The 12,290-nt window shown below is 51.7% G+C and overlaps 1 protein-coding gene across 9 annotated transcripts in view; it reads right to left on the bottom strand.

Annotated features, from left to right (window-relative positions):
* The window catches only part of TSEN2 (tRNA splicing endonuclease subunit 2), a 42,553-nt gene that overhangs the window by 6,901 nt on the left and 23,362 nt on the right, over positions 1-12,290 (bottom strand). For 7 of the 9 annotated variants that reach the window (XM_072941883.1, XM_072941888.1, XM_072941886.1 and 4 more), the window contains 5 exons: positions 11,577-11,715; positions 5,976-6,012; positions 5,316-5,427; positions 4,493-4,582; positions 2,950-3,643 (listed from right to left, as the gene is read on the bottom strand). In XM_072941883.1, the coding sequence (XP_072797984.1) occupies positions 3,584-3,643; positions 4,493-4,582; positions 5,316-5,427; positions 5,976-6,012; positions 11,577-11,715 (438 nt within the window). In that variant the 3' untranslated portion in view covers positions 2,950-3,583. Of the gene's footprint in view, positions 1-756; positions 910-2,949; positions 3,644-4,492; positions 4,583-5,315; positions 5,428-5,792; positions 6,013-11,576; positions 11,716-12,290 lie in introns of those variants that run through there. The other 2 variants (XR_012060802.1, XR_012060803.1) reach the window with 2 other exon arrangements.

Below are 12,290 nucleotides of genomic sequence, written 5' to 3'. Positions count from 1 at the left end.
CAATGCCTTTGGGGGAGGAAGGGGACGACTGGGATGAGGAACCATGAGGCACATTAGAACTTTTACACCCAAATCATCACCAGACTCCACACAGCCAATGGGCAAAACGGTTCAGAACTCCTCTTTGGGAACTGCTTCCAGAACTCTTTATTTTTGACCAAATGTCAAAACTTTCCACCGAATCTTATTCCCCAGGGTGGGAACTGAATGATGTCTAATTCCCCAAAACCAAACCCACTTTCAAGGAGCCGACAATCAGTCAGCAATAAAGATATTCAGAGAACTTGCTACAGACCCTTAAAGCTTGTTTTCAGAGAGACATCAGGTCAGTTCCTCTGCACTGGCCACCTCAGTGGGAAAAAATGCACGCAGACCGACACGTGCATTTGTAAGTTTCAGGGCTGCTCTGAGAAACACCAACTTGCCACCTAGAAAGTGATACCACTTTAAACAGAGCCCTGACTGCTATTCCGTGGAGTACAGGGAATCATAAAGACCTCAGCGGGTAAAGGTGAAAGAGCGCTGAGTTTGGGGAACACTCCCGTGTGCCCCATTCTCTTCACGCTCCATCTGAGGACTCTGCTGCTCTGGTCCAGTTCTTTACCCGACGACTAGTCATTACAGCTGCATTTAATGAGTATCACGAAGACTCCACCCAAGGTAAACACTTCTCACTCCTCCCTTTTTGTCCCCAAGCCACCCTGTGGGGTGGGTACCGACATTATGCCCATTTTACAGATGAGAAGGGAAACTCACCTGCCCAAAGTCACACAGTGGCAAAGTCAGGGTTCAGACCAGGGCTGAGTGCCAAGCCTGTGCACGTAACCTCAGCACTCTGAAAGCGACCAGGGGTACGCAGGACGCACGGCACGGGGGTCAGCAATTTGCCAGAGAAGATCCAGGAGAAGGCTGCTTTCATCAACATCCAAATATCAACAGAAGGTAAGCGACGTGTCACAAAACAATTAAAATGAGAACTGTTAGTATCAAAAATGCCACTTTTATGCTACTTTCTTAGTGCCACACGACCTGGTTTTCAAACAAAGCTTTAAAGGCCCCCACTCCCTACTGTCAGGGCTGCTCTGCACCCTGGAGGTGACACTGGCCGCATATTTCCCTTTGTGTAGTGTTATCACCTCATTTCCCCACTTTACTAGATGAAAATGTCCCCTAAGTAAGTGGAGAAGTCCCTGGAGAAAGTAGGCGAGTTTCAAATGGCAAAGAAGTTCCCTGTCAGGGGAAAAAACGGTGGGAATGACAGTGAGAAAGGTGATCAAACAGATGACACCACCCTGGCCGAGCCTGCGCTCCCCCTCTCCCCACGTATTGCTTTTTGCACAACGGGTGACAGAATAAAACTAGTGAAAAGTGTTGCTTCCACAAAGCTTCTCGGCCTTCTTGAGCAGGGCGAGCCATTGTCTTCAAGCTCGCGAGACTCCTGTAAGGAGGATGCGCAGCCCATCAGCGAGATGCCACCGAGCACATGCTGCTACAGAGGGAGAGGAGGAGAGAGGATGTGGAGGTGGGTTTCAGTTTTAAAGCAAGCCTGGAAGGTTCTCTAGGTCTAAGAACCACGTGGGCCTGGTGCTTTGAAGGGCATGGGCGAGGTGGCAGCAGCTCCCCAACCGAACCACAGAAACTCCTGAAGGGGATTCTGTCGCAGAGCAGATTTCCCATCTTGGTGAACTGAGCTTTTTTCCTTTTTTGAAAACAAATGCCAACTTATACATTTATTTCAAAAGGTATGAAAGAAGTGTTAGGTCATAGAGCTTCCAAGATAAGCTAATGCTGCTTTTAGCTGGAAACCAAGGTGACGGAAACCAAGACCTCAGCTGGTGTATCACCCCTGCGCCCAGCCTTGTGTGGTGCTCAGACTGCACACATGACGGAGGAGGACCCTTCACACGGGCCTCTCTGACCCAACATGATGCTTCCAGGCAACCTTCTAGAGCTTTCGGTTACCAGTAATCACCAGGGTCTTTCCACTTTTCTACATCTTCAGTGTAGCCTTTATTCCAAGGAGTCACCATAACCTTCAAGGCATGCTGGCTGACAATTAGGTAACTGGAGAGCTGGCGCGGTGACAGCACTTCGGGGAAGCATCCATAGAGGAGCTTTCCTCATAAAGGCACTTGGTGCATGGATGAGGCTTGGGAAGAAGTGTCATCACAAATGATGACCAAAATAGGGAAGAAACGGCTCTTGAGATTTCTGGCTGACATTCAAGGTTCTGGACAGTGGTGATTCAAAGCCGTGTCCTTTACTTTGTCTAAGGAGCCCGGAGGAAGCAAGACAGACGGTAACAATGCTGACCAACCACTCCCATCACTGATGAAGAGCAAAGAGCTCACCACCAAGAAGCTCTTTCAAACTGATGGTCACCTCTGGTCACAAGTAGGGGAGGGGGAGGAGCCCCGTCAAACGGCCGCCACATCTTTAAGATGCAGGTTGCACAAGCCTGATGATTTGACAGCAAGGATCACGGCGAGAACAGCAGCAGTGAGTTAAACTCACGACCAAAGGCAGCATCTCAGGTTGTCAGGAGCGCTAAGCCCAGGGTCAAGGAAATGCAAACAGAGGTCCATTTTGGTCTTTTTCATCTCACAGCTTCCACAGATGGTTTTCAGCCATCCGCTTCTGGAGTACCTGTGCCGAGGAAAAGCCTGCCTGCCAGTGACCTGAATCTGGACGCTGGATGGATCTCAGACCCTGTCTCCTTCCCCGGCTCCCTCCCCTCGCCCCCCAGACAACTCTGATTTAAGAAGGGCTGTTTATTGTGCTTTACCAAGTGCTAACTGCATTCACAACGCATCTTCATACATCATTTCACCACATGGTTTGTAACAAGTTCAGTGAAGCGAGATACAATTCTTATCTAATACTGAACAATAAATACTGTGTGCTCTCCACACAACGTGCCCACCAATGAGTTCACTGAGAATTAAATAATTAGGTAATTGTGGTTTTTATATGTTTTCTGTGATACAGAAATCCTTGGTAGACAGTAAACGGATTTTTCCGTGTCTGAGTAGCTGGTTGAAGTCCCTGGACAATCTGAGACACATTATCACTTCTTCTGTTGAAAATAATGGAACACAGGGCCCTGCAATGTCCAGACCTGGCTGGCCCTCTTCCAGGACAGGCTGGACGTGGGGAACAGGAGAGACCTGTGCACAGAGGCGCGCTGGAAACTGCAGAGGGCGGAGTAAAGGTGAACGACGATCACGCTCAGGTCAAGTCAGAGAGGAACAGGAGCTCCCTGGTGCTGGGAGAGCCCTCCTGGGACGCACCTGGTCCAGCACCCCCACGGAGGGGACGAGGCCCAGCGGCGAGAAGCTCAGGGCCAGCGCGTCAGGGACCGATGCGAGGGCAGGACCAGGAGTCCCGGCACAGGGCTCCTCCCCCGACTCCCGTGTAATTTTACCTTTTAAAGCACGAACATTTTCCAGTGCTGGGAGCGCCAGGCCCTTTAAAACTTCTAAATCAACGGCGATTACAAAGGACGCTTTACCTCGCCCTGCACTGGGCCTATCGGAGGAGACTAAGCATTTGGTGGGGAAATCGGACACCTGAGGTGCAGCTGTCAGAGTTCGTCTTGGTCGCTCCTCTCCCGTGAAGAAACCCAGCGGCTTAGAATCACCTCCTGTGATCAATTAGAACACAAAGGTGGCCGAGTTTCAAAACCAGAAATGAACAGACATGCTGAGCGTGTGTTCGCAGGGGCGGGCTGTCTGTACACGCGCGATGCCTGCTCCCTTCCTAGTAAATAACCACCCGGAGAGCGCGGGAACGGCACCCACTGTCCTCTCCTGAGGGTTCCGGGCCACCCGTGCCCCAACTGTGGTTTCCTCCTGCAAGTTTCAGGAGCGGGGCGCCAGTGCGAACCCCAGTGTTTAACACAGGGCCAGGTCCATGACGGCGCGGGTGTGTCTGGGTCAGCCTGGGGAGGGAGATGCGGACCTGAACTGGCAGTTTACGAAAAGCTAACCCAGTGGCCACGAGCAGGACAAACGGGGGAATGGGTCTGGAGACTGACCGGCAGCTCTGCAGTGGGGAGGGGGTGCAAATAAGGAGGAAGGACAGAAACAGGAACAAACACTGGGGGACTGGACCATGGACTCGGCAGCCCCGCAGGAAAACCCCACCAGGAGGACAGGGTGGGGGCCTCATCTCAACAGAGAACCCCAGAAACCAGACGAGGAGTTCAAGGAGGCAGCAAGCCCAGAGACCCAGGAGAGGCCTGGGGCTGGCCCCAGGCTACGAGCACTTGCAGCTGAGTGGTGGGGACAGAAAGCAGGTGACATCACAGGACAAAGGGCAGCAGGGGTTCGGGGGAGCGAGGCTGGGCTGACCGGGGAAAGGGCCTGAGCGGCTCTCTGTGGCCAAGGCGAGGCGGTCCTCCTACCCTGCCCAGGGACTGCACGTCCCAGAGGGCGCAGCACGATGGACAGCACCTTTGAGAGGACATGGGTTTGTCTCTGAGTTCACCTACCTGCACTTTAATTTGTTTCATACATTCTGGTGACTCCATTTCTTTCTCAGTCATGGTGGAGGGTTTAATCAAATAGCACAGCATGAGCTCCTACGGAGACATGAAAAACCACCTCTGTATCCCACAGAAGAGAAACACAAATCCGGCTGTGACTGCGGGAAACACGGGGCATCTCCACTCCCCCTGGCTGTGTGCTCCCCAAACTCACAAAGGTTCCTCCTGGGAACACACCTGGGCCCCGGATCTAGACTAAAGACCTGCCGTTTAGTCTTCGTTGACGTGGCAAGAGGATGCAAACAGAGCAAAAAGCTGATGATAAACCCGCACCTAGGACAGTAAACATGCTAACGACACGGCACGCACTGGGGCCAGTGCAGACCCCACTTCTCCAGGACAGAGCTCCTTTTACGGGGGAGGCCTCCGCGACTTCGCCCGTTCCCAGGCAGGTGTCACCTGGGCCTGCTGGCCCTTCTGCTTCCCTGCCCACCAGGCCTCCGGCAGCAGCGGGGCAGAGAACCCAGAGACTCCTGGCGTAACAGGGAAACGCGTCAAGGTTCTGACTCCTCCGTGAGTATGTGATTCTGAGCATGTGCTGGCTGGGCTGCCCGCGGGAGGAGGCAGTGCCCACCTACACCCGTCACCACGGGAGACCGTGAAGCTCAGGCCCCTGCTGGCGGTGGCAGGGGACGTGGCAGGGGACCATCCTCCAGAGCCTCCTTGGCAGGAACGCTCTGAGGTTCCTACAGACGACTTTCATGCTTCTATCATATTTAAGACGAAAACCCAAACATTTAAGCGAATGGCTAAGCTGATGCTGTGTTACCTTGGAGACGTTAACGGAAACTCTGCTCAAGGCGGCCAGTGACTTCCAACTGAAAGGCCTGCGAGGACAGCCCTCAAAACGGTGGTCGACTAGCTCGACGATGACGGAGTAACTGGAAAACACGCCAAGAGCATTTTAAAAACAAAAGGCACCAAGTCGACCTGTTTAAAAAGAACACTGTTTGCCCTACTAAGAACGAAAGTACAGGAAATAAAACTTACGTGGCTGGATCCTAAATACCCCTGGGCTACTACTGAGAAAGATATTCACGAAAAACTCAAGTCAACAAACTTTCAGTCTGATTTCAACACTGACAGAAAAGGAACAAAAATATTTCTCCCAACATGAAAGCTGCGAATTCACTCAGCTGTTTAGACGCTAATCCTCACTGATATTAAGGTGAACAATTAGTGTATAGTAATAACTGCATAGATTAACTCGATGTTTAATACTAAAACGTACATTACCTTAGCCTACCTCTCATTGTGTAGCCAGTGCAGTGATACTACCGCGTAAGGCACAGACACACAGCATCTACTCCTGTCAGGCCAGGAGGAACTTGACTCTACTTGTTTGTGTGCCACTGAAAATTAAACTGAAGCGCAGAAATTTCCTCCTGTCCCTTTAAGTCATTAATTTATTTAAAAAATCACTCCAAACCTGGCATGGTAAAACGGAGGGCCTTTTCGATACAACACTGCAAAGAAAAAGAAAGAAAATGTGTAACCACTCAAAATCAAATTCTTAGGGACATAGCCCCCAGAGCTCTGTATGCAGGTAATGTGCAATACGCCCTGTGGTCTATTTTTAAAACCCAAATTGTTTTTGCCCCTGGAACAAAAAGCAGTTAGCATAACAAATATTTTGTCAGGACCCTAACACCCTTGTCCCACCCTCCACCAGACAGATGAACTCCAAATTCAAGTACAGGCGGCTTCTGCCTCACTCTCTGGAGAGGGTGACATCGTGTCAGGCTCGGGAAGTTGGTATAACGTGGACCAACATCTAGTTACTCGTTTCAAATCTTTCCAGTCGATGGAATTCAGTGTCTGAACTCCTCTGGCCGGTGCTGAGCAGGGTGCTGGTGCTAGAGATGAATGAGCCACGTGAAGACCGTGGGGTCACGAGGAAGCAGCCAGGCTCCCGCAGCACCTCTGGGATGGGAGCTGGTCCGCCCGTCACGCACAGACCGGCTTTGGATTTCACATGAACAGAAATTAACTTCGAGGGTGAAGTCCCTGAAATCTGGGGTTTATGTGTAACTGCAGTTACAGGAATTACCTTAACTAACACACACTTACATCCGTAAGCTCTTGGCTGTCCCCTGTGCAAAAATCAAGGCAGAAAAGCTTTGTTTCCTTTGAGGAACTGATAGAATTCTCCTTCTGGGCACGTCAGTTGGTAGTTAATCCGGTTTCCCTCTGGCTCAGGCACCACGAGGTCAGTAAGAGTGTCGGATCCCATGGACCATACAATAACCTTTCACCTCTATTTTCCACAGTCACGTTTCCTTTTTGTTAATCTATTTCCTACTTAAATTGCATTTAAAGTATTAGGCAAGTCAGCTCAAACTCACTGTGTAAAGGCACAAATTTAAGTAAACAAAGACACAATTCTCAACTCTGGGGCTGTGGTGCAGCAGAGGGAAACCAGGCACTGGAATGAGACTGTGCTCAGAGGTGCTGCTTCAGCCCGATCTCTGCCACTCTCAGCTGTGTGACTTCACCCAAGTGACTAACTTCTCTGAGCCTCAGTGTCCAAGATTATCAAATGAAGACATGAGGGGAAGTGAAGATCTTTTCCAGCCCTCACGTCATCTGTGATCAGTTACACTTAAGGTGCATCTGGAACAAGACAGCTGGAAAGCAGCTCCGCCCCCCATTCGGGCCATCAGAGGACCAACCGCGATGCTGGTGGCTCAGGCGCTGAAAGCATGAACGCAGGCATCAGAGAGACCCCCGTTCCGGGCTCGGCAGTGCCAAGACCACACGATGACATCTGTGCTGCACTCTCTTTATGGAAAATGGGGTAATCACGCAGGTGAAGGTGCTCAGTTACCTACAGTAATAGTGACTATGAGGATGGCAGTGTATCCAGAGGGAAAAACAAAACAATTTTACAAAAATGCCTCACCGGGAGAAAGATGAAAGCTTCAGAAGTCAAGAAACAGTGGGCATTGAAAAATAAAGCCTGCAAGAACACGGAGGAGAGGAAAAGCGCTTTCTTACATGAAAGGCGGACGTGGCGTGTGGAAGCAACGACGGAGAATGGTGACCAGTGCAGCAATCAGTTTGGGGAACCACTGTAATTACTGGGGAACCCAGTATTCAGTCTCACCCTGTAAACTACCTGTGAGCTACGAAAGGGAAGATGCAGTTTTACAACAGACACTCAACAATGGCCGCCCGAGCCAAAGGGTCCAACGGCATCACCAGCACCTGGACCGCCTGGCGCCATGTGTCTCCAGGTGTGGCCCTGGAGGTACGCACATCACCTCTGTGCAACGAAACACGCTGAGCCCGAGCCTAGCCACGAAGCAGCAGCCAGACGTTCCTAGACTGCAGGGCATCCTACAGGGCTCTTCAAAAAAGGTCCATGTCACAGAAAAGGAGGGAATCTTAGATTAAAAGAGGCCAAACAGACTGCAGTGGTTGAATGGAGGCCCTCCAGACACACGTCCGCGTCCTAGTCCCTGGAACCTGTGAACGTGACCTTCTTTGGAAAAAAGATCTGCACAGGAACTGGAGCAACGCAGCCACAGCCGGGAGGGCCCGGCACCGCGAGAAGCTGGGGGAGGTGAGGAACTGGGGGCAGAGGGGCCGCCTTGCTGGCACCTTGCTCCCAGACTTCTGGCCTCTGACCTGTGACAGAAGCAGCTTCTTCCGCTTTATGTCCCCTAGTGTGTGCTCTTCCTCCTGGCAGCCCAGGGAAGCTGCAAGTGATACATGCGCTAAATGAACCTTGACTGGGGCAACTTCCCTGACCCTTTAAACCTCTATCTCCTCAGCTGTAGGAGGTGAGTCCTGCACGCCTCACGGGAGCACGAAGGTTACATCAGACGGGAGGGGAAAAGCACCGAGGCAAGGTGCCCGTCATCCTAGGAGCCAGCGTCATTGGGAGCTTTGGGGGGTGAGGAGGAAAGGCTCCCACGTGGTCTCTGGCCTGGGTTTCACCAGTGGGCAGTCAAGGTCCTCTGGCCCTGACGGTGCCCCTGATTCGAGATCCTTATCACCTGTTTCAAGTACTGCTCTGGAATGAAACCTGACTTCCAAGACTTAGTCAGGGGAAGACGCTCCTGGTAAGATGTGAGTTTCCTAACGGCCCTTCGTCGTGAGCCATTACTTCTCGGGGCAGGGACCCCTGTTAAGGGAGAATAACCTGTGGTGGCAGTGCGAGGGTGTGTGTGATTACGTCACCGGCCTTCATAGCTAAAACGACGCTGTTAGAAACCAGCAGGCACCACTCCCTGTGCCTGGAGACGAGGTCAAGTTCAGGAAGCCGCTCCCCTCACCCCAGGCAAGCACGGCTCCTGAACTCCTGCCAAAGCCGGAAACGCGAGGGCAGCCTCACGCTGCTGCTGGGCGGGAGACCTGGTCTCACACCAGACGTGCGTGCGAGAGGCTGGAAGTGCCTGACCTGCCCCTCCTGGGGCAGAGGGTCTGGGCAGGTGGGAAGCAGCAGCTGACAGATTTCTTTCTTTTTAAAGAGTCTGTCCATCTGTCCATCCTTTCATCCACCCTTATAAGGCAGTTTATTTTTAAATTAGGGAAGTTCTCGCTACTCACCATCCACAAATATGGCGTGAGAACTGAAAACACGTGAGGTCAGGTACGCTCAAGGCACCCGACAACAGTCCCTTCCCTGCAACTTCTTATTTTTTATAAAGAAGATGTTTTTATTAAGATGCTGTTATCCAAGTTACACGATGAGTGAATGGATGCTCAGAGATGAGGTGACCTCCCTGAGGCCACACAGCCTTCATGAGAGAGAGAGCCGGCAGTGACCCTCAGGAGCTCCGTTACCCCATTACCTCTCAGTGCGTCACTGCAGCCGTGTCGACTGGAAAATTCCGCTCAAGTTTCACCCACATAAGGCGCACACTGGCGAAGGCCTGCCGGGCGTCGCACCGAGCCGCTCTTCTTACAAGAGCACGAGGAGGAGAACGGGGCGGGGAGCCAGCGAAGGAAATGAAGCAGGCACATCACTTATCTCAGCGTGACCCGCGGCCAACGCAGCGACCTGGAAACCTGGCAAACCAGCCTCCAGCTGATTCTGATCGTTCGTGGGATGACCCTGTGTTAGGGTACTGTACCTGAAATCCAGGCATGGAAGGAACAAAAGGAATCCCTACCTTAGAGGGATGGGCACATCTTAATCTTCATGACTGCTGACCTCATTAAGAATTTAATGAAATCTACCAACTCCTGACCCAGAAAAACGCACCAATCTACAAACACAATGTTCTGAACAAAATTTCAGGGAGTCCTGGGGGCTCCGGAAGACCATCCTATGATTCTAGGTTAAGCACACTCAATTTTACAGCATTTACAGATTTAAAAGACAGAACTGGCTTTCTCTGGAAATCAAAAACATATGGGACCAGGGGTGACTTCAAGACCTCGAGGGCTGTAACTTCTCAGAAGGCCTCTCAAGTGCTTTGAAACTTTTGTTTGAACCTCACAAACAATTCTGAAGAGCACCCAGGGAGCACTGTTGCTGGGAGGATGTGGAAAGAGTGTCAGGGACTTAGCGGAGGAGCGGCCCTGGTGCTGAAAGGTGCCAAGGACCGAGGCTCACTCACCCAGGCCGGCGGCCTAAGGCGCCCCGCACACAACGACCCCTCCAGGCTCTCCTGTGCTCCAAAGTCATGCCATCACAGTATCTCCATTGAACTTACCTGCATCCCAAATACCTAGGCGTTATCCTGAACTCCTCTCTTCCCCGCCAATCTCGCATGCACTCTGTCTGCAGGGCTCAGCTTCCCTAGCTCATCTCTCTGATTCCATCTTTGCCCCCCACTGTCTATTAGTAAGAAAGCAGACAAAGGTCCTACTAATGTAAGTCATTAAATCTAAATCACTGCTTTCCAATAACCAGTATAACGTCCCAAGTCTTCGCCAGGTGGACGAGATCTTCCCCAGCCTGACTCTCAGACATCACCTCACGCCACTCTCCCCAGGGATCTCTTAAGTTCCGGAGGCACTGGCTTCGTGCTACTCCTGACATCGCAGGGCTTGTTCCTGCCTCAGGGCCTTTGCACTGGCTATTCCTTTGTACCTCCCGTGTTCTTCCCCAGATTGTCAAGTGATCTGTTCCCTCACAGTAACCACATTTCTGTTGTTGTTTGGGGCACAGGTGTCCTTTCCTAGCCACCCTAACTTCCTTTTCTGTCTCTGCCCCTTCACTCCGCCCTATTTTTCTCAGACCCCAAACCTGCAGAACGTATTTGTGTTTGCTTGTTGCCTCCTGCTCCAGCATGGGAGCAGCTCCGTCAGGGCAGCCTGTTTGTCTTGTTCACTTTTGCGTCTTTGGCAGCTGAGAAGACCTGGATCCCACGAGACCCTCACAATTGTCTGTTGAACGAAGTGCTCGCCAGGTCCAGACTCCTTGCTTTAAGTAAAGATCCCAGAGGCAGGACTGTGTAGACACTTCTAAGAGCCTGGGCTCCAGGACTCAAAGCCCAGCTCTAAGAGTTACTGGCCCTGGAAACTATTAGGGGCAAATGACCCTTTCTCTCAAAACAAGTCTATCAGAAACATGAGGATCAAAGAGCACCGATCTCACAGAAGTGCCGTAGGACTAAGTGAGATGACGAACGCCGGACATTTAGCACGACGCCTGGCAGAGTTAGGGCTCAGCAAACGACGGCTGTGACCATTACCACAGTTACACGGGGTAACTGCACACAATTAGCCAGATGAGATTACCCCAGAGGACAAGGGACTGCCCTACATCACATGATCACACACTAACGAGGGGCGGGGCAGGGGCGCCAGGCTCTTCCTAAGATCACAGAGCGGAAGAGAAGACCAGCCTGCCTGGGGGCCTCGGGCCCTCCTCCCAGGCTTTATCCTCAGACTGCCTTCTCCCTGGCTCACTCCAGACACACCCTCCATCCCAATCCAAACCTCATCTAAGCCAGAAGGAGGACCTCACCTTAGTGGAAAAAAACAGCAACAGCACGTGCACCGGATCAGACTTTCACCCCAGGATCCCACACAAACCCTGGCTCTCACGCCTGCCGAGCCGAGAATGACTTACGTAAATCTGTTCCGTACTTAAGTCCCACTTTGGGCACCCAGCCCTTGCTTCGGAAGTAATGGTAGGCCATGTACGTAGTCCTGAACGTGGGCTGAATTGCGGTGAAGGCTTTCCAGAGTTTCACAATCGTTAAAGGCTCCTACAGTTGTTGGGGGGAAAACAGGCATCATCATGTCTGTATCCATCCATCACCCAGCCACTGAATCAAGCCCTGTACCAAGTGTGAGCTGAAGTACAACAAACACGGCGGCCACGACAAAGGGTTTAACCGTGAGACCCAGACCCGCACTGCCCAGGGTGGCAGCTGCCAGCCACGCACCTAAACTGAGATGTGCTGTCAGCATAAACCACACTGAATTTCAAAGACTTGGTATGAAAAAAGGAACGTAAGCTATCTCAGTGATGTTGAGTATGTTGGGTTAAATAAACTATGTAAATAATATAAATCAATTTCAGCTGATTTTTTTAAACGTTTTTAATGTGGCTACCAGAAAATTAAAAAATATGCAGCTGGCTCCCGTCTGAGACTCCTGTCACATTTCTGCTGCACAGCACCACCTGAGAGGACTCGGGAAAGGACCCCCTGGAGATGGGAAGCAGCCAAATGATGGTGGGTGCACAGGAGTGGTGGCTGGAAGGACAATCTGGGCAGAGGAACGGGGGTGGGGGGCTGGAGTCCACATGTCCCTACATGCACAGACGCCAGTGGGTAGC

Source organism: Vicugna pacos, chromosome 17, assembly GCF_048564905.1.
Source record: "Vicugna pacos chromosome 17, VicPac4, whole genome shotgun sequence".
NCBI lineage: Eukaryota > Metazoa > Chordata > Mammalia > Artiodactyla > Camelidae > Vicugna > Vicugna pacos.
The sequence above is the reverse complement of the archived record's forward strand: the minus strand, read 5'-3'. Positions and strand labels throughout refer to the sequence as shown.